The 19,849-nt window shown below is 39.3% G+C and overlaps 1 protein-coding gene across 1 annotated transcript in view; it reads left to right on the plus strand.

The window, feature by feature from the left end:
* The window catches only part of LOC108717077 (coiled-coil domain-containing protein 60), a 78,504-nt gene that overhangs the window by 41,716 nt on the left and 16,939 nt on the right, over positions 1-19,849 (plus strand). Inside the window, exons 4-8 of the mRNA XM_018263835.2 lie at positions 7,935-8,132; positions 10,653-10,766; positions 14,549-14,653; positions 15,690-15,780; positions 18,879-19,140. Coding sequence (XP_018119324.1) covers positions 7,935-8,132; positions 10,653-10,766; positions 14,549-14,653; positions 15,690-15,780; positions 18,879-19,140 — 770 coding nt within the window. The remainder of the gene's footprint in view (positions 1-7,934; positions 8,133-10,652; positions 10,767-14,548; positions 14,654-15,689; positions 15,781-18,878; positions 19,141-19,849) is intronic.

Raw genomic sequence — 19,849 nt, forward strand, 5'->3', positions numbered from 1 at the left:
CGCGTTTAGAATAGATTGGAGTTGTGAAAGGTGACTTGTTGGAATACCTGTGAGGAGTAAGTTGCAGTAATCAAGGCGGGAGATGATGAGAGACTGAATCAGTGTTTTAGTTGATTCTGAACTGAGATATGGTCGTATTCGAGCAATGTTGCGCAGTTGAATACGGCAAGATTTTGCAAGTGTTTGAATGTGTGGCGAAAAAGACAGATGAGAGTCTAAGATGACTCCTAGGCAGCGTGCCTGTGTGGTGGAATGAAAGGTGGTGTTGTTTACGGTGAGTGATATCTGAGGGACAGGGGAAGATCTTGGAGGAAATATGATGAGTTCTGTTTTAGAAAGGTTCAGTTTCAGGTGGCGCTGTGACATCCAGGAGGAGACAGCAGATAGACAGTCTGTGACTTGGGAAAGGACAGAATTAGAAAGATCAGGAGTAGACAAGTAGAGTTGGGTGTCGTCAGCATAAAGGTGATACTGAAGTCCAAATGACTGAATGAGTTTTCCTAGTGAAGTTGTATAGAGTGAGAACAGCAGGGGGCCAAGAACAGAGCCTTGAGGAACTCCAACAGAGAGTGGGAAAGTAGTAGAAGTAGAGTTAGAGAAGGAAACTTTAAAGGAACGGTCAGACAGATAAGATGTAAACCATGAAAGAGCAGTGTCCCGAATGCCAGATGAGTGTAGAATGTCAAGGAGGAGTGTGTGGTCAACTGTATCAAAGGCTGCAGAGAGATCTAGAAGGATTAGAATGGAATAATGACCTTTAGACTTTGCCAATAGAAGATCATTGGTTACTTTGGTGAGTGCAGTTTCAGTCAAGTGTGATGGGCGGAAGCCAGATTGCAAGGGGTCGAGGAGGGAGTTGTGAGTGAGATGCTGGATCAGGCGTTTGTAAACAAGCCTTTCTAGTAATTTGGATGCGAATGGAAGAAGGGAGACCGGTCGATAGTTAGTGGGAGAGCTGGGATCAAGGGAAGGTTTTTTGAGGATAGGAGTGATTAGTGCTTGTTTGTATAATGATGGAAAGGTACCAGTAGAGAGTGAAAGATTGAATAGGTGGGTAAGTGCAGGAGAGAGTGTATCAGAGATTGGGTGGAGAAGGCGAGAGGGTATGGGGTCAAGGGAGCAGGTGGTGGGTTTTGAGCTGGCTAGAAGTTTGCTAACTTCATCTAGAGTTGCAGGGGTGAAGGAGTGCAAAGTAGATGTGAGTGGACTGCACGTTGGTCTGAGATTGTTGTCGGACGGTATGCTCAGCCTAATGAGATCGATTTTTTCATTAAAGAAATGAGCAAGGTCTTGGGCGGTAACATTAATAGGTGGAGGAGGTGGAGGGGGGCATAGCAGTGAGTTAAATGCGGCAAACAGCTGCTGTGGTTTGGAGGACATAGTAGAAATTAGATGAGAAGTATTGTTCTTTGGCTAATGATAGAGCTTGGTTATAGCAGGAGAGCATGAATTTGAAGTGGATGAAGTCAGGATCAGTTTGTGACTTTCTCCACCGTCGCTCAGCTGATCTACTACATCTTCTGAGGTACCGTGTTACACTAGTGTGCCAGGGTTGGGGTTTAGCTGGCCGGCTGTGACGGGTGGTAGAAGGTGCAAGGGAGTCAAGTGCTGTTGAAAGGGCATCGTTGTAGAGAGAAGCTGCCATATTGGGACAGGAGAGAGTATTAATATGAGATATGGATTGTGCTGATACTGTTGATAATTGTTGTGGTTCAAAGGCATTAAGGTTTCTGTACGTGTGGGTAGAGAGATATGGTTGTGAAGGTGCAGGTGAAAGCAGTATCTGAAAGGAGAGTAGATGATGGTCAGACAGAGGGTAGGGAGAGTTAATTAAGTTGGATGGGCAGCATGAGTGGCAGAATATAAGGTCAAGAGCATGACCCTCGATGTGGGTAGGTGAGTCGGTCCACTGAGAGAGACCAAAAGAAGCTGTTAGAGAGAGAAGTTTAGAGGTGGCAGCAGAAGCAGAGTTGTCAATGGGGATGTTGAAGTCCCCTAAAATGAGAGCAGGTGTCTCACTGGAGAGAAAGTATGGAAGCCAGGCAGCAAAGTGATCCAAGAAGGTGGAGTAGGGACCTGGGGGGCGATATATGACAGCAACACGCAGAGAGATTGGAGAAAACAAACGTATGCTGTGGATTTCAAAAGAAGTGAAGGAGAGAGAAGTCGGTGTAGTTAGATTTTGAAACCTACATTTGGGGGAGAGAAGAAATCCCACCCCACCGCCATGACGGCCATCCGGTCTAGGAGTGTGAGTAAGTGAGAAGCCTCCATAGCAGAGGGCAGCAGGTGAAGCAGTGTCTGAGGGGGAGAGCCATGTTTCAGTGATTGCAAGAAGGTGAAGATACTTATTTTATTTTGAAATATACAGTACACATTGTGGAAATGCAAACATATGCTCTTTTCTAAAGTTAGTGTTTCTTAAAAAATGTCTTAAAGGAGAAGGAAAGGTTAAAACTAAGTAAGCCTAATCAGAAAGGTCCAATTACACAAAGTAAATTGCTAAGTAAAAATATATAGAAGTATAAGGGAAAGTGCTACTGGCATATCCAAATGGGTCAGTGCACATTCCCTGGGCCCCTGTCTAAGTAATTCAGTAGATATGCAAATGCATGTGTTAACAAAGACAGGGGTTTTTAGTTACAAAGTTATGATCATAAAGTTGAAAAGCCACCATACCATGTCAAGGTAAACCCCATATGGCGGTCCCTAACTTGTTTACCTAAATATACCAGTAAACCCTCAAAGTAATGCTGCTCTGAGTCCTCTGTCAAAAGAAACACTGCATTTTTTTCCTTCTATTGTGTAAACATGGGCTTCTGTATCAGACTTCTTGCCTTCAGCTTAAACCTCCTTGTCCTGGGTGTGAGCATTCTCAGTTTGCTCCTCTTCCCCTCTCCCTTCTCTGCTGTAATTTGAGCCCAGAGCTATAAGTGAGCAGGGAGAGATTCAGGCAGGAAGTGATGTCACACCAAGTTAATACTGCAGCTGCTATCCTAAACAAACAGAGAGCTTCTAGAGCTCTACAGAATAAATATAGCATTCTAGCTTGCACTATTGCAGCTAATCTATTGGCAATAACATTGTAAGTTAGGTTGAAAAAAGACACACGTCCATCAAGTTCACTTTTGACCTTTTTTTTTAAACTGCCTAACTGCCAGTTGATCCAGAGGAAGGCAAAAAACCCCATCTGAAGCCTCTCCAATTTGCCTCAGAGGGGGAAAAAATTCCTTCCTGACTCCAAAATGGCAATTGGACTAGTCCCTGGATCAACTTGTTCTATGAGCTATCTCCCATAACCCTGTATTCCCTCACTTGCTAAAAAGCCATCCAACCCCTTCTTAAAGCTATCTAATGTATTAGGTTGTACATCTGATTGAGGGAGAGAATTCCACATCTTCACAGCTCTCACTGTAAAAAACCCCTTCCGAATATTTAGGGAGAACCTCTTTTATTCTAATCGGAATGGGTGATCTTGTGTCAGCTGGAAAGACCTACTGGTAAATAAAGCATTAGAAAGATTATTATATGATCCCCTTATATATTTATACATAATTATCATATCAGCCCTTAAGCACCTCTTCTCCAGCGTGAACATCCCCAATTTGGCCAGTCTTTCTTCATAGCTAGATTTTCCATACCTTTTACCAGCTTCCCTAAGTCCCTAAGTCATTAATAAACAAGTTAAATAAAAGTGGACCCAATACCAAGCCCTGAGGGACCCCACTAAGAACCTTACTCCAAGTAGAGTATGTACCATTAACAACCACCCTTTGTACCCGATCCTGTAGCCAGTTTCTTATTCATGTGCAAATGACTTTATTAAGCCCAACAGACCTTAGTTTAGAAAGCAGTCATTTGTGGGGCACGGTATCAAACGCTTTGGCAAATCCAAATAGATCACATCTACTGCCCCCATTGTCTTACTTACCTCATCATACTTACCACATCATAAAAAGCAATCAAATTAGTCTGACATGACATATCCTTCATAAAGCCATGCTGATTGCTGCTCATAATGTCATTCACTAGGACAAAATTTTGAATGTGATCCCTTAACAAGCCTTCAAATAATTTGCCCACCACAGATGTCATATTTACAGGCCTATAATTGCCAGGCTGAGATTTTTATCCTTTTTTAAATATTGGAATGACATTAGCTTTTCTCCAATCCATAGGTACCATACCAGATGAAAGTGGATCTGAGAAAATCAGAAATAGGGGCTGGTCTAAAACTGAAATAAGCTCTCTTAGAACCCGGGGGTGTACGTCATCAGGCCCTGAAACCTTGTTTACATTAATTTTTATTAAAGCTTTATGGATCATATCCTGAGTCAGCCACTGACTAGATTGAGCTGAGCCATCAGTGCAGCTATGAAGTGAGCCTGGGAACTCAGATGCCTCTATTGTATACACTGAAGAAAAGAACTGATTTAGCACATTTGCCTTTTCTGTATCTGTTACAACCATACTGGTACCATTATTTAATGGAGCAACATTCTCAACCCGTGTCTTTTTACTATTAATATATTTAAAAAACTTTTTGGGGATTAATCTTAGCCTCTGCCGCAATGCACTCTTCATTTCCTGTCTTTGCCTTCTGGATTGCTGATTTACAACATTTATTATAGTATTTATATTCATTAAATGCAGCTTCTGCCCCAACAGACTTGTAGGTTTTAAATGCCTTTCTCTTATTTCCTATTAACTTCTTTACTTCCATATTATGCCACATAGGGTGATTCTTTGAGCTTCTACATTTACTTCTTAAGGGAATAAATTGAGAACAGTAATGATTTAATATCATTAAATGACAACTATTTCTGTTCTGTGTTTTTAGCTGAAAACTTAATGCCCCAATCAATGCTCTGAAGGGCATCCCTCAAGGCACTAGAATTAGCTTTTCTGAAATTTGTGGTTTTTGTGGCCCCAGTATATATTTGTTTTTTGCACCAGACATTAAATGATATAACATTATGGTCACTATTACCCAGGGGTTCAATGACACATTTGCTATAAGTTCTTGGTCATTAGAGATCACTAGATCCAGAATAGCATTTTTTGGTTGCCTCTTCGACAACCAAGTTTATAAACTTTTTCCCATTAGCTGATCTGGCAGTATTGTTGCTCCAGTCAATACCTTGGTAATTAAAATCCCCCATTATCATTACTTTACCCAAACTAGCAGCCTTTTCTATTCACATCAGGAGCTTTGCCTCCTCCTCCTCACTTACATTAGGGGGTCTATAGCATACTCCTACAATAAAATGCCTCAGTAGCTTTCCGTCTCCTTTAAAATTGAGGCAAAAATGTTTACTTTACATGTCTCCCACTTGGTAAAATATAAAACCCCATAAATCTGAAAGCATTGAGACTTATGAACAATTAGATGCCCAAGAAAATACAAAATGCTAAAATATTCAATAAAACAACAAACAAGTATCAGCAATGCTGAAATGTAATAAAGTCACTAAAAATGCAATAAAACCATCCAAAAAATGTAAAGGCAATTATGTTCTATGTTTAGTACTCTTATTGCTCATGGTGGTCACACTGGATGGAAAATACTTGATATATTTAAAAATGGGAAAAGAGGATGTGAATGTATAAATGTCAAATTGTATTGTAAATGTCATTGAACAGGTGAGTTTGTGAGGGTATATATTTGCATGTTCTTTCAGTGTGCAAAAGCCCTTCACCTCAAAAAAGTGTGTTCATTAATATAAAATAGCTTTCAGGAAGCATGAACAACAGTAGACATGGTTTCCTGGCCTGCCCAAGATCACACATTATGTTCCATGCTTTCCAAACAGCTGGTAAGCAAAATCTGCACCCAGAAATGATGCAGATCATGGAATTTGCCTTTATCTCATTATCCACACATGTAGATTATATTTATCTGGTTTAATAGAATATAAAATAACCATCAGGGTCCTTTTTTAAAACATGTGCTAAGGGGATGAAAACCGTGCCTCATTAGTGCTGAGTTACAGAGCACCTGCATCTGGTAGTGCAGCCTGCACTTTGCACCTTGAATACTAGCACAAGGTGCAAGATAAGCACAGTTTGTGTTCCATTCTGCAGCTCAAAGTCTAAGGTCTGTAGGTGCTATTTCAGGGCAAGGTGCAAAGAGCAAAAAACATGGCGGTAATGGCGTTGCTACCATGTATTTCATGGTAAAATAAATACATATATTAATATAACATACAGTCATATGAAAAAGTTTGGGAACCACTCTCAACCTGCATAATAATTTACTCTACTTTCAACAAAAAAGATAACAGTGGTATGTCTTTCATTTCCCAGGAACATATGAGTACTGGGGTGTTTTCTGAACATATGAAGAAAGATTATTAGTGAAGCAGTATTCAGTTGTATGAAATTAAATCAAATGTGAAAAACTGGCTGTGCAAAAACTTGGGTACCCTAAAAATTTTGCTAATTTGAATGCATGTAACTGATCAATACTGATTACTGACAACACCAAATTGGTTGTATTAGCTCATTAAGCCTTGAACTTCATAGGCAAGTGTCCAATCATGAGAAAAGGTATTTAAGGTGACCAATTGCAAGTTGTGCTTTTGTTTGACTCTCCTCTGAAGAGTGACAGCATGGGATCCACAAAGCAAGTCTCAAAAGATCTGAAAACAAAGATTGTTCAGTATAATTGTTTAGGGGAAGGCTATAAAAAAAGCTATCTCGGAGGTTTAAACTGTTAGGAATGTAATCAGAAAATGGAAGGCCACAGGCACAATTGCTGTAAAACCCAGGTCTGGCAGGCCAAGAAAAATACAGGAGCAGCATATGTGGAGTATTGTGAGAATGGTTACAGACAACCCAAAGATCACCTCCAAAGACCTGCAAGAACATCTTGCTGCAGATGATGTATCTGTACATCAGTTTTACAATTCAGTGCAATTTGCACAAAGAACATCTGTATGGCAGGGTGATGAGAAAGAAGTCCTTTCTGCACTCACACCACAAACAGTCGCTTGTTGTATGCAAAAACTCATTTAGACAAGCCACAGTCATTTTGGAACAAAGAGCTTTGGATTCATGAGACAAAAATTGAGATACAGTAGAACCCCAATTTTACATCCCCTGATTATACATTTTCCTTGATTTTACATTGCTGTTTTGTGGTCCCACCTATATATTTTACAGAATACATTTCCCTGATTTAGCATTTTCCTGGATTTTAAACCATTTTTTTCTGGTCCCCTGAAAAATTTAAAATGGGGGTTCTTCTGTATTTGGTCATAACATGGCGGAAGAAGACTTATTAAAGTCAAGGGTTGGATGAATTCAACCGAATATCAACAAATTCTTCAGGATAATGTGTAATCATCAGTCACAAATTTGAAGTTACCCAGAGGTTGGATATTCCAACAAGACAATGACCCTAAACACACTGCAGAGGCAGAAGTACAATATTCTGGGATGGCCGTCACAGTCCCCCAACTTGAATATCATGGAAAATCTATGTGATGATTTGAAGCAAGCTGTCCATGCATGCAGCCATCAAATTTAACTGAACTGGAGAGATTTTGTATGGCCATAGGAAAGGCTATAGGAGGTGTCTAGAGGCTGTTACATTTGCAAAAGGAGGCTCAACTAAGTATTGATGTAATATCTCTGTTGGGGTGCCTAAATGCATGCACCTGTTTAATTTTGTTATGATGCATAGTGCATATTTTCTGTTGAACTTTATGTCACTGTTGAAATACTGCTGTTTCCATAAGGCATGTTATATATTAAAAGGAAGTTGCTACTTTGAAGCTCAGCCAATGATAAACAAAACTCCAAAGAGGGGTTCCCAAACTTTTTTATATGACTGTAACTGCAATAATGTAATTTACAAAATATAATACAGTGGCGTATGTCATGAAATTTCACCTAAAATCAAGAACTCTGTATTCTGTCTTTTATTCTAGGCAGCTGATAAGTCGTGTGAGACAAGGCCGGGGATACTTTTATATTTTACATGAGGAAGAGGAGAGAAAGAAATGGGACCTGCAGGAAAAGCAGCGTCTTCAATATGAAAAAAACAGAACTGAGCCACAGCCACCAAGTTACCATGTGGAAGAAAGCTCTAACGAAGAGGATAAAATAACTAATGAAAGGGCAGATAAGTAAGACTTATTCTAATTATAAGGCTAATGTTGTTATTTGTCCTCTGGTAAATGCCAAGTACCTCTGTGCCTCATGCCATTGACTTCAATAGCATCCACCTGCCAATGCAGGAGTGGATTTTAACCTGAAAATGCACACTTTCATTTGGCGTTTTCCCACCGGCAGAGAAGCCCCATATCTAGCATTAGCCTTAGAGTATACATCATAAACCTGTTTCTACCTATTAATACCATCTGTTCATAATCAGCTGTAAAGGTTTCTGCTGCTTTAGATCTGCACACCATTTAGGTATGCCACGCATGTTTAAATAGAATTGCTAATATTTAACCAAAGACTCCTGAAATTCTAGAGGAGAAACATGGGTTCCTGCTTCAAAACTCAAGAGACAATTACTTATGTCAGTGGAGTGATTTTCATTTTAAATCCTGATCATCTCCATGTTCATGTGGTATTGTTCCTAATTTAGCAGGATGTGTTTTTATCACCTTAATGCACTGGGCTGTGCAAACAGATGGGAAGACAAGCTGTTAGAAAGTGTGTTGTTTTGATGCTTATTTTTGGATTAACATTATTTCGTAAAATGTAAAGGAAGCTGTTATGAAAATTTAAATATTGTAAAAGCTTTATCTTTGGAAATAAAAAAATGTATAAATAAAATTGGTACATTCTGTACCATTAAAAAATAATCATGTTCAACTTTACTATTCTCATCCCAGCAACTGTCTCTCTACAAGCAGCTTTATGTCCAGAGTCGGTTGTTTTGAAACTTTACTTAACTTGATCTTCCAGTCCCCTCCCCATTAAAATGTGGGAAAAAAACTCTGTTACCCAGATTGATTGTAGACTTCTGTTGTGATATGTGCAATTTTAGTTTTTCTATTGTTTCCCCCACAATAATCTTAACGTAGGGGCAGACTACAAATGCACTGTACCATACTGAGACAAACATGTGTAGTAACCTCTTAACTCAAATTGTTCCCCTGTAGTGGGGTGTTAAAAAACTTTCCCTTTATAGACATGTCTACACCACTTGCAATTTATACAGTGGTACATACCACATTGTGTTTGACCAAAATTGTGGTTGTCCTGTTGGTCCCTTTAAAGGAGAAGGAAAGCTACGGAGGCATTTTATTGCCAATAGATTAGCTGCAATAGTGCAAGCTAGAATGCTATATTTATTCTGTAGAATGTTTTACCATTCCTGAGTAAAAAGCTCTAGAAACTCTCTGTTTGTTTAGAATAGGAGCTGCAGTATTAATGTGGTGTGACATCACTTCCTGCCTGAGTCTCTCCCTGCTCTGGGCTCAGATTACAGTAGAGAAGGGAGGGGTGGGGGGAGAGGAGCAAACTGAGCATGCTCTTGCCCAGGGCAATGAGGTTTAAGCTGAAGGCAGGAAGTCTGATACACAAGCCCATGTGTACACAATAGAAGGAAAGAAATGCAGTATTTCTTTTGACAGGGGACTCAGAGCAACATTACTTTGGGGGTTTACTGGTATATTTAGATGGACCTTTCTGATAAGGCTTACTTAGTTTTAACCTTTCCTTCTCCTTTAAAGATGGCACCAAATGTGACTTACTAATACTTCTGCCCCTCCTATATGAACTCAGCAGGGGAAAAGTTCTTCCACCTGAGGGGTCCCCAACCTTTTCTACCCATGAGCCACATTCAATTGTAAAAATAGTTGAGGAGCAATGTGAGCATGAAAAAAGTTCCTGGGGTGCAAAAAAGGGATGTGATTAAATATAGCAATAAACATTTTCTCATAAATCAATATTTATTATTTTCAGAATGCTAACAATGCTTTTATGGATGTATATCATAATAGGGCAACGTCACTAAAAGTATACCTCACATTAGTAAAGTATGGACACTCCTGCTGTAGATGCCATTTCTTTACTTACAACATTCTAATTTCCATGAGATGAAGCTTATATTTAATTTTTGTTTAAAGGAGAACCAACCCCTTAATTATAAAAACCCCTTCCCCCCTACCCTACATAGACCCCCCCTCCCTGCTCCCCCCAGCCTAAGTGTTACCCCCGGTAAATGCCTCTACCTCTTTACTTACACCTTGGTGCAGATTCTGGGCAGCAGAGTTCACGGGCGCCAACTTCTTCTCTTTGGTAATCTTTGGGAAGAGAGCGGCGTATCAGCGAATGTGCAGTTGGAGCAATCTTCCAGTTCGCGACAACTGCGCATTTGCCGAAATTGATGGAAATTGCAGAAGCGCCTGCAGAAGACACGAAGATTACAGAAGAGAAGAAGATGGCGCCCGTGAACTCCACTGCACAGAATCTGCACTAAGGAGTAAGTAAAGAAATAGGGGCATTTATGGGGGTAACACCTAGGCTGGGGAGGGGAGCAGGGAGGGGGTCTATGTAGGGTAGGGGTTTTTATAATTAAGGGTTTGGTTCTCTTTAATGATAAGTTTATTTCTTATAAATATATTTAATTGGCCTTTTAGTTAAGCGGATTTGCTTTAATAACTATATATCCTTCTCTTCTCTTTTTTAAGCCTGTTCCTCACAGAGGTGAAAGAAAAGCGGAGAAAGGAAAACAAGGCCACGAGACGACCTTTTACCCCAATTCATAACAGCTTACTTTCAAGTCACATTATTGATGTGGACCTGTAGGTTACTTCTTCTCTTTGTTTACTGAGATAATTATGGTTTGTGACTTTTTCACTCCTTTAGCCCATTTCAGCCAAATATTACATTTATAATTGACATGCTATAGTAGTTATACAATTTATAAGCTTTATTTAACACAGACTAACACTATACAGATGGGATCCCTTATCCAAACAATTCTCTATAAAGCTCTGAATTACAGAAAGCCGCTATATCCTATTTTAAAGAAATACAAAATATTGTTATTCTTTGTAATATTAAAACAATACCTTATCACACCTAGTAGGACGTCAACATTCATATTCAATGGGCCAGATTCGCTAGCGTTGCCACTCGCAGGGACATCGCCAGTTCACAGGCACAAGCGACAATTCTCTAGCGAACCAGGCCGTCGGTAGTGCAGTTTTGCATCCTATGGCCAGGCGTATTTTCACTCTGCCGAATTCACTAAAATAGGAATTTTACTGAACTTTATCTTTTTCTAATTTTCGCTAGGCAAAAGCGGATGCTAGCACATCTTCGCTATGAAGTGCTTGCACTGCCGAAGTAATGCTAGGGAAAAGTCGCCCCTATGACTTTATGTAATTGTTTTTCATTATGATTTATTAATGTTTTAAATTCCTTTAAGGTATAGTGACCCACATTAAGGAAATACCGCATATCCAGAAATCTCCAGGTCCCAAGCATTGCATAGAATAGATCCTATTCCTGTACCTGTATATATAAATAATAAACATCTGTTATTTTTAACATCTTTTTGCAATGAGTGTGACAGTACCATATCCAGAATGACTGTAAACACAGCAACTGAGTCTGAGTCTCTCAGATCTACCTTCTGCCATGTCTGATTTTGTATTGCAGTTACCCTAGGAGGGTTTAATAAAATAAATATACTAAGGAAAATTTGAATATGAAAATTGTAGCAAAAAAATGCAAATTAACCATTTTTACAGTTTTCCAAACTAAACATTTTCAAGATTTATCAAACAAACAAAATCTCAAAAATGTATTAAAAACTTAAATTTTTTTGGAGATTTATCATACCCTAAAGCTGCTAAAAATCCGAAAATGCTCCATCTCAGAATTGTCCAGGTCATGTAGAAGTCAATGGCAGATGTCCCTGAAGTTATTTCTTCATCATCATTGTCAGGCTCTGCTGGGATTCAAGCTAAGGACCTTTGGGTTTCTGGCTTGATACCTTAGCCATTTGGCCAGGTGAGCAGCCTACAGGGTTGCTCACTATATGTTACCTGGCCTCTGCAGCCCCAGCAGCAGCCTGATTGGTTGCAGTCAGCCAATCAGGCTAGCCCTCCAAACACTCCTTGCTGGAACATTATTGGCCTTCCTAGTACTGTGGCAGCGCCCCTAGCTAGGTTGTTCCTGCTCTTGCCCTTTTCCCTGTAATTCTTCCTTGCCTTGGTGTGCCTTGTCCTTCCCTGTCTTGCCTTTTCTTGACTGAACCCCTCCCTGTCTTGTCCTGCCTTGTCCCAAACTTTGTCTTGATTACCTTGCACTGATCTGCTTTGTCTTCCCTTTCAGGTTCTGATTTTAACCTTCCTGATTTTAACCTTGCCTTCAACATTGCCCTGCCCTGCTTTCCTTGCTATTCTGTATCTTGCTCTGCTTCTCACTCCAAACCTGATCTTGCCTTACTCTGCCTTGACTTTGACCTGACCTTGCCTTTCTGGTTCCTGCATCCTGTTCTGACCTGTACCCTGTCTATATCTTCCCTCGCCTCTGCATCTTGCTCTGCCTTTTCCTCCCTCTCGTACTTTCTGCTCTAGCCTCCTCTCCTGCTATCCGCTCCAGTCCTCTCCTGCTTTGTGCTCCAGTCCTCTCCTGCTTTCCGCTCCAGTCCTCTCCTGCTTTCCGTTCCAGACCTCTCCTGCTTTCTGCTCCAGTCCTCTTCTGCTTTCCAACCTAATCCTCTCACTATCCAGTCCCCTTCTGCTCTAGTCTCCTTCTGCTCCAGTCTCCTTCTGCACTCTATCCCCAGTTTGATCTGATCACTGTCCTGTCCCATCCAGTCTGTTCCTGTTCCACTCCTGCTTCATCCAGTATGTTCCTGTCCTAAATCATTGCCCTCTTCATCCTGTCTAGTCCAGTCCTGATCTTCACCCTCTCCATCCTGTTCCACTCTGCACCTGTTCCAGTCTGACTCATCACCCTCTTCAATCTGTTCCTGCCTTCCCTTTACATCTTCCCTAGGAACAATCAGCTCCTGCGTCAAGGACTCGCCCTTCCCCTCATCAGTCTCCACAGCGCCCCCTACCTAATCCTTGACAGTGATCTGCGCTGGATAATCCAATTTAGATTTTTCATCCGATAATCTGAAAAATCAAGTTTTCGGAGCATTGATCATACAATATGAATTGCGCTCAATTTTATTGTGACAATTTGACTCTCGATTTTTCCAAGACAAATTATTAATAAATGAGTTAAAATTGTGAAAGAGAGTTTGGTCGAATTTGTTTTCATAAAAAATTAGATTAATTTATGTTTTAGGAAAGGTTACCTTATAGGCATGATTATCCAAATTGTAGAAAGACCTGTTAATCTGGATAACAGTTCGATACCTGTATAACCCATTTCTCACTAGAAGTTATTGAACTTAAATCAGAGAATTAAGCACAGGTTAGTTACATGAGCAGGTGGTGGGTTAGTAGCTGATTAACAGTTTAACTAAATATATGGCTAATTCATATTCAAAATTGCTGTTGACAACTTTTTCCTTCTGTAATAACTGTACTTACATGTCATACTTGCTGACACGAGAATTAGAAAGGCTGTGCATAGTTTTGTATGTGAAGACAACACTTTCCATATTTCCTCATTTCTTTTTCTGCTCTGAATTATCCTTATTGTAAGTGAATAAACCTCAGCAGCAGAGTCTTCTGTAAAATTAAATTACCCATCAACTATTCTCAAGAGTCTGATTATATCACCTTAATTGAAAAGGGTTCTGTCATGTTCATTACTATATGTCTCTTGTAGTGACATAGCAGTGATAAACTGTTAAATTAGATTCTAACCATATAATGAACAATGATTCAGCTAACCTCCATCATGCCTTCATGTCTATGGATTCAGTTCTGTTTGGTAGATTTTTAACCTTTTTTGATTTTTAACACAAAAGGCAGAACTTCATCTTAAATATGAGCGAGTTTTGCAAGCGATTGTTCTGGGGTAGACAGACTGGCACTGAAGAAGAAGTGGTCGGTATTACCATTGTGACTAATATTGCTCACCTATAAATGATAAAGGGGACTGAGTGAGCAATGCAATGTTAGCCTTTAAAAAAAAAATATGCATCTCACAAATGAGATGCATCCTGGATTTTCTAAGATTGTCTCCTTTTGTTATTCCTACCCAAACGTCCAAAAAGGACATTTTAAATGTGATAGTACAGAATGGAACGTGTGGCAGACATTTTATCTTCTCTGTATTTTTGGTAATACACTTTTCCCTGTCCCGTCACAGTACAAGATTTTGAATATCACTACAAGCAGTCAATTAGTAAAACTTAAGAATTTGAATTTTACAGAATTACCTAAAGACATTTGCAACTCTACCTTCATACTGTACAAAAGTTATAAGAAGAGTGCATTTAGCTCTTTGGCTAGCCTTAGCCTTATGATTAAAATGTCAATAATACAAGTCTTGCTACACTTGAATGTATATATATATATATATATATATATATATATATATATATATATATATTTACTATGTTTAGATTTACAGTTGGTTTACCACATTGTTGTCACTTCTTTTCCATCAGAGAGTCTCTCTTCCGTCAGCTCTGTGCTCTTCACTGGCTCCTCGAATCTCTAACCTTGGAACCCTCCAGTGCTATAAGGCCTGTGTCTTCCTGCTGGAACCTAAGGTGCTGCCATAAAATATTTTTCTAAATATTTAGGCAGGGATTTAATCAAATCTGCAAACAAATTTGTGGCAAAAAAACGGAATCTTTACTTTACCACCATTGTGATTTGTTACTGAGATTTGTCTCGAAAAATGGAGCAAGATGCTGAAGAATGCAATGGAAAGTGTATCTTCAGTTTATAATCTTATTTATCCTTCAAGATTTTGTGACAGTCACGATTTCTCAGCTTTGTTGAAAGCCTACATTGTGGTTTGAATTTTTGCTGCAACTTGATGCAACTGTGCTGTGCCAGTTAAAGAGGTGCCCAAGGCAAGCTCCAGCACTTGATCACACCACTCCCCCGAGGTGACTAGTCACCAATCATACCCTTCCCCCCCCCCACTTTGTCACCATTGTGCAACAGCAGTCACCCAAACCTGAGTTGCACATAGCCAAACTAGGGAAACGTAAGCAGAAAAGGTACATGCCCAGCAGTACCTATAGTTAGCTTTGCAAGAAGAAAAGTGTTTGTGAGTGCAATACGTTTGGAATTTAACATTAACTTTGTACACTTGAGGAACCAGCAGTGAAAAAATTATATTGTATCAAAGGTACAACACTATATACTGTACCTTTTATTCCTGCCTTACCCATTGAGACCTGCTCTGAAATATCAAGACTAAATGAAAAAAATAAATAGTATAGTGAATGTTAAAGCAAAATACATTATTGAATTTCTATTAAGGTGTGCCACAGTTTTGTCATTTAATATGTGTGGAGCTTTTGATTGTACTTCTGGGCTCATTGGTGTGACTAGAAGATACCTGCCGCACACAAAAAAATCCTTTTAGGACTCCTATTCAAAAACATGATTAAAGTTCTGCATCAGTCAGGAGTGCCACTAGGTCCTCTATTGTGATGCCCCTCTGCATCCGCTGGGTCTGTTGTCTCTATTGTTAGCCCTGATTGGGCTTTTTAAATAATAAATAGCACAACACAACATATTTATAAATGTACCAAAGGTCTATTTGAAGTAACAATGATATTTCTTACACAGTGATCCGGGTGGCAGCAAAGCACCAGTAAAAAAAATTACCAGAGAGAATAATCTAGACTTGAAATGGGATCAACTATCTTTGCCTGGAAAGGTAAAGTATCTTTGATATGAATCCTTTTATATGTTTAATCTGTTAACACATTTTATATATATGTAATTAACAAATTACAAATATGTCCCATAAAGAATATGCAGGATTGTAGTGAGATAATGGGCTTGCAATTAAACTAGGTGCAAGGAATTAAAGTTGTTTTAATTAGACCACTAGATTTTTATAGAGTTGGTGCAGGAAATATATATCTGTTTTTTCACTGAGAAACTGATTAACGTTTACCTAGAGATTGGCTGTGCTCAGTTTCAACCTACAATAATATACATTAGTGATGCACCCAACCCAGGATTCTGCCTTTTTCAGTAGGTTTCAGCCGAATCCAAGTCCCTGGCCGAACCAAATCTTAAAAACCAGGTGACTTTTTGACTTTCGCCCAAATCTTTCATGAGATTCAGGATTCACCCAAAATAGTGGATTGGGTGCATCCCTAAAATACATACATAATACTGCAAAATTATTAAAGGGCAATGTGATTTTGTATGATATGCCTGTATGGGACCTGTTATTCAGTGTGCTTAAGACCAAGGTTTTCTGGATAAGGGGTCTTTCTGTAATTTGGATTTCCATACATTTAGGGGCAGATTTATCAATGGTTGAGTTTTTAGTTAAAAACTCCAATTCTCTGGTTAAAAAAAAAACTACATTTTTTCAAGGTTAAAAAAACTCGAATGTTGTAGTCAAGTACCTTGAACCATCTGAAGATGTTTTTTCGGTGATTTTCACTCGAAAACTCCTCATTCCTCACAAAACCTCTAAAACTCAACCTTTGATAAATCTGCCTCTATAGGTGGACATAGACATAACAATTAAGAATTTTCTTGGAAAAAATCTTTCCAAGAAAGATCGTTTGTTTCAATACACACGTATAGAGCTGAATCGTCAGATATACAGGTAGAAATAATAGAACCTGTATCTGACGATTCAGCACTAACAATGGCCATTGTTTGGGTGCCTTTCAAAAGCACCCAATCAAAATTTTCAGTCCAGCCCAATAGACAAGCCGACCGATATCCAAGTCTTCTGCCGATATCAGTTGGCTTTTTTCCCACCATACACACACTGAATATCGTATGGAAAAAAATTTCAACCGATATCTGTGCGTCTATGGCCACCTTAAGTCTACTAAATAGTCATTTAAATATTAATTAAACTAAATAGCATTGTTTTGCATCTTATAAGGACGGATCCTAGTTGGATTATTATGCTAGTTGGAATCAAGAACAATATACTTTGTTATTATTACAGAGAAAAAGGAAGTCATTTTAAAGCATTTTAATTATTTGATTAACATGGAGTCTATGGGAGATGGCCTCCCCATAAATTGCTATCTTCAACTTGCAGCCCTTCTGGAATGTCAGACCTCCACCCAAGCACATAGAACAACTACAAATGAAGACCTACAAGCTGCAACATTTAACATCCCCATTCTATACATTTATTCTCGTTGAACTGAGCCCCCATCTGCCTTATATAGGGTTTTTTTTTGTTTGTTTTTTTTTTAAACTAACATGGAGTCTGTGGAAGATTGCCTTTCTGTAATTTGGAGCCATCTGGATAACCATGTTTTCACGTAATAGATCCCATACCTGTACCACAATTCTTGCTGCTTTCAAAATGGATTGCAATAAATTGATCATGATTATGTATTTTTAATCCCGTGTATGGGGCAGAGTGCAGCTTGTACCTATCAGTGAAGAAGATGCAAGTGCTTAATGTAAGGCCCCTAATATGCGCCTTACATCTGGGCCATTTATAAATGAGCCTTTATTGGTCTTAGTACTGGATAAAGGCCACAATATGCATGCCTCAATAATGTCATTCATAATGAATAGGACCTATGTTACATGCATTGTATTTCTAATCATTAACACTGGCTACTACTCAGTGATGATGGTTTCAGATTCAACAATTTTACAAAAATGTTATACAGGTATGGGATGCCTTATCTGGAAACCAACACAATCAAGAAATTAGGATAAATCCTCTTAAAGGAGAAACAACCCTTGATAAAAAAAACCCTGCCCCCCCCCCGACAAATGCCCCTAACTCTTTACTTACCCCATCATGCAGATTCTGTCCAGCGGAGTTCACGGCAGCTATCTTATTCTCTTCAGTAATCTTCAGAATGAGACCAGCGAAGCGCCGAAACTCACGAAAATTGCCGAACCGCCAGTCTCATTTCGAAGATTACCGAAGTGGCTGAAGATGGCTGCCGTGAACTCTGCTGGACAGAATCTGCAGGGAGGGGTAAGTAAAGAGTTAGGGGTATTTGCCCCGGGGGCAGCTAGGCTGGAGGCGAGGAGGGGGGTCTATATAGGGTAGGGGGCAGATTTTTTTTTTTATTAAGAGCTTGTTTCTTCTTTAAATGATTTCCTTTTTCTCTGTAATAATACACCAGAACTTTTTATTTGATGGTTACTAACCTGCATTAATCCATATTGTTGGCAAAACATTCCTATTGGCTTAATTTAATGTTGACATTTTTTTTAGCAAATTTAAGGTATATCGTTTTATATTACGGAAAGATCCGTCTGGAAATCCCAGAACCCAAGCATTCTGAATAAAAGATCCTATTCTTGTAATTCTAAATTCCGTTTGAAATTATTACTCAAACCTGCTGCATTGAAACATGCGCAAATGCTATTATACTGTATGTGTATGTGTGTATGTATGTGTTTTGGATTTATACACTTACTCACTAGAGGGCAGTAGTAAAATAGTCCAGTGCATTCAGTTTAAAACAGATGCAATATTTTATTTATGATTTTTTTTCCTCATGCCCTAGAATAATTAAAAATAAATTAACAATTACAACAGAAAACAGATTATGATGGTATACAGAGAGATGTACATAAAATACCATTGTTAAAAGCCAAACTTATTCCCTTATCTTGCTTTACACATTTCCTGCAAAAGCAAAAAATTACAGTATGCATTGGGCCCTTATATTACATAGTTGTAAATATATATGTCTATTCCTGGACCTGTCTCCTGTTCTAAATGTCACTATAAGTATACTGTCATACAAGCCACAGCTGGCGCACCTATATAGTATCATCAGATCCCAAATTTTACAGGCCAAAAAGACAAACCAGAATCATCCATTTAACCCCACACGTCGCCAGTGCAGCGCTTCCTTGCGCACCATCTCACGCATCAGTGGACGGTCATCAGCAATAGGCAGTATGTCCTCCCTCATTCCAAATTCAGAAGAGATGGCAGTGGGCGGTACAAGTTCCTTGGACGCTAATCTTGAAGGAGCTGATGTAACTGCATCGGGTGCAAACAGTGTGCATGGCAAGTTAAGCAAGGAGGCAGACGAAGAGCCTTTGTCTGAATGTAAGTATCACCATGGAAATCTTGCTAGGGTTTCTAAGTTGGCCATAGATACTAAGCTTTTTTTAGACCTTGTGGCCAATATGTCTGCTACTTGGGGGAAGCAGTTTAGGCAAACTATGTCTATATTGAATGTTTTTTTTCAGGCAATGCTCCCTCTCAACAGGTGCATGGTACTATAGGCATATGAGCTATAGCTGTGTATGGTCATGTCATACAATGTCCTGCATTATTTTATTGTCCACACATACACTCCAGCCCCCTCATGCCACCCTCAGCTCCCCCCGCCCCTGCTTAAATTTTTTGTGCTCTTACAGGAGGGGGTCACAGAGCTAATGAAGAAAGCATGATTGTGTAATTGGGTACTAAGTCGTGTTGAGGTTCCATTAGTCAGTTACAATTATTTCAAGCAGATTTTTAACTGAATAATTGTGTTTTATGTCACACCATCTGATTTTAGATAAAGAAATGTAGGCCTAGACAATTGTTCAATTGAAAGATATCAGGGCTATTTTTTTAATTGGACAGGTACAAGTGCCAGTCTCTTTCACTTAGCACTTGTGCCAGTCCAAAGCGCAGTGCCCTCAGTGCTAATACTGGAGGTGCAGAGATTTGCCCAATAGAGTGGGGCAAGGTGCATTGTGGTCAAAAATCATGGCAAATTTGCCTGCGTTTTTGCAATTTTCTTTTTGTTAATGAGCCCTTCTATGTG

The sequence above is a fragment of the Xenopus laevis genome, chromosome 1L (genome assembly GCF_017654675.1).
Source record: "Xenopus laevis strain J_2021 chromosome 1L, Xenopus_laevis_v10.1, whole genome shotgun sequence".
NCBI classification, from domain to species: Eukaryota; Metazoa; Chordata; class Amphibia; order Anura; family Pipidae; genus Xenopus; species Xenopus laevis.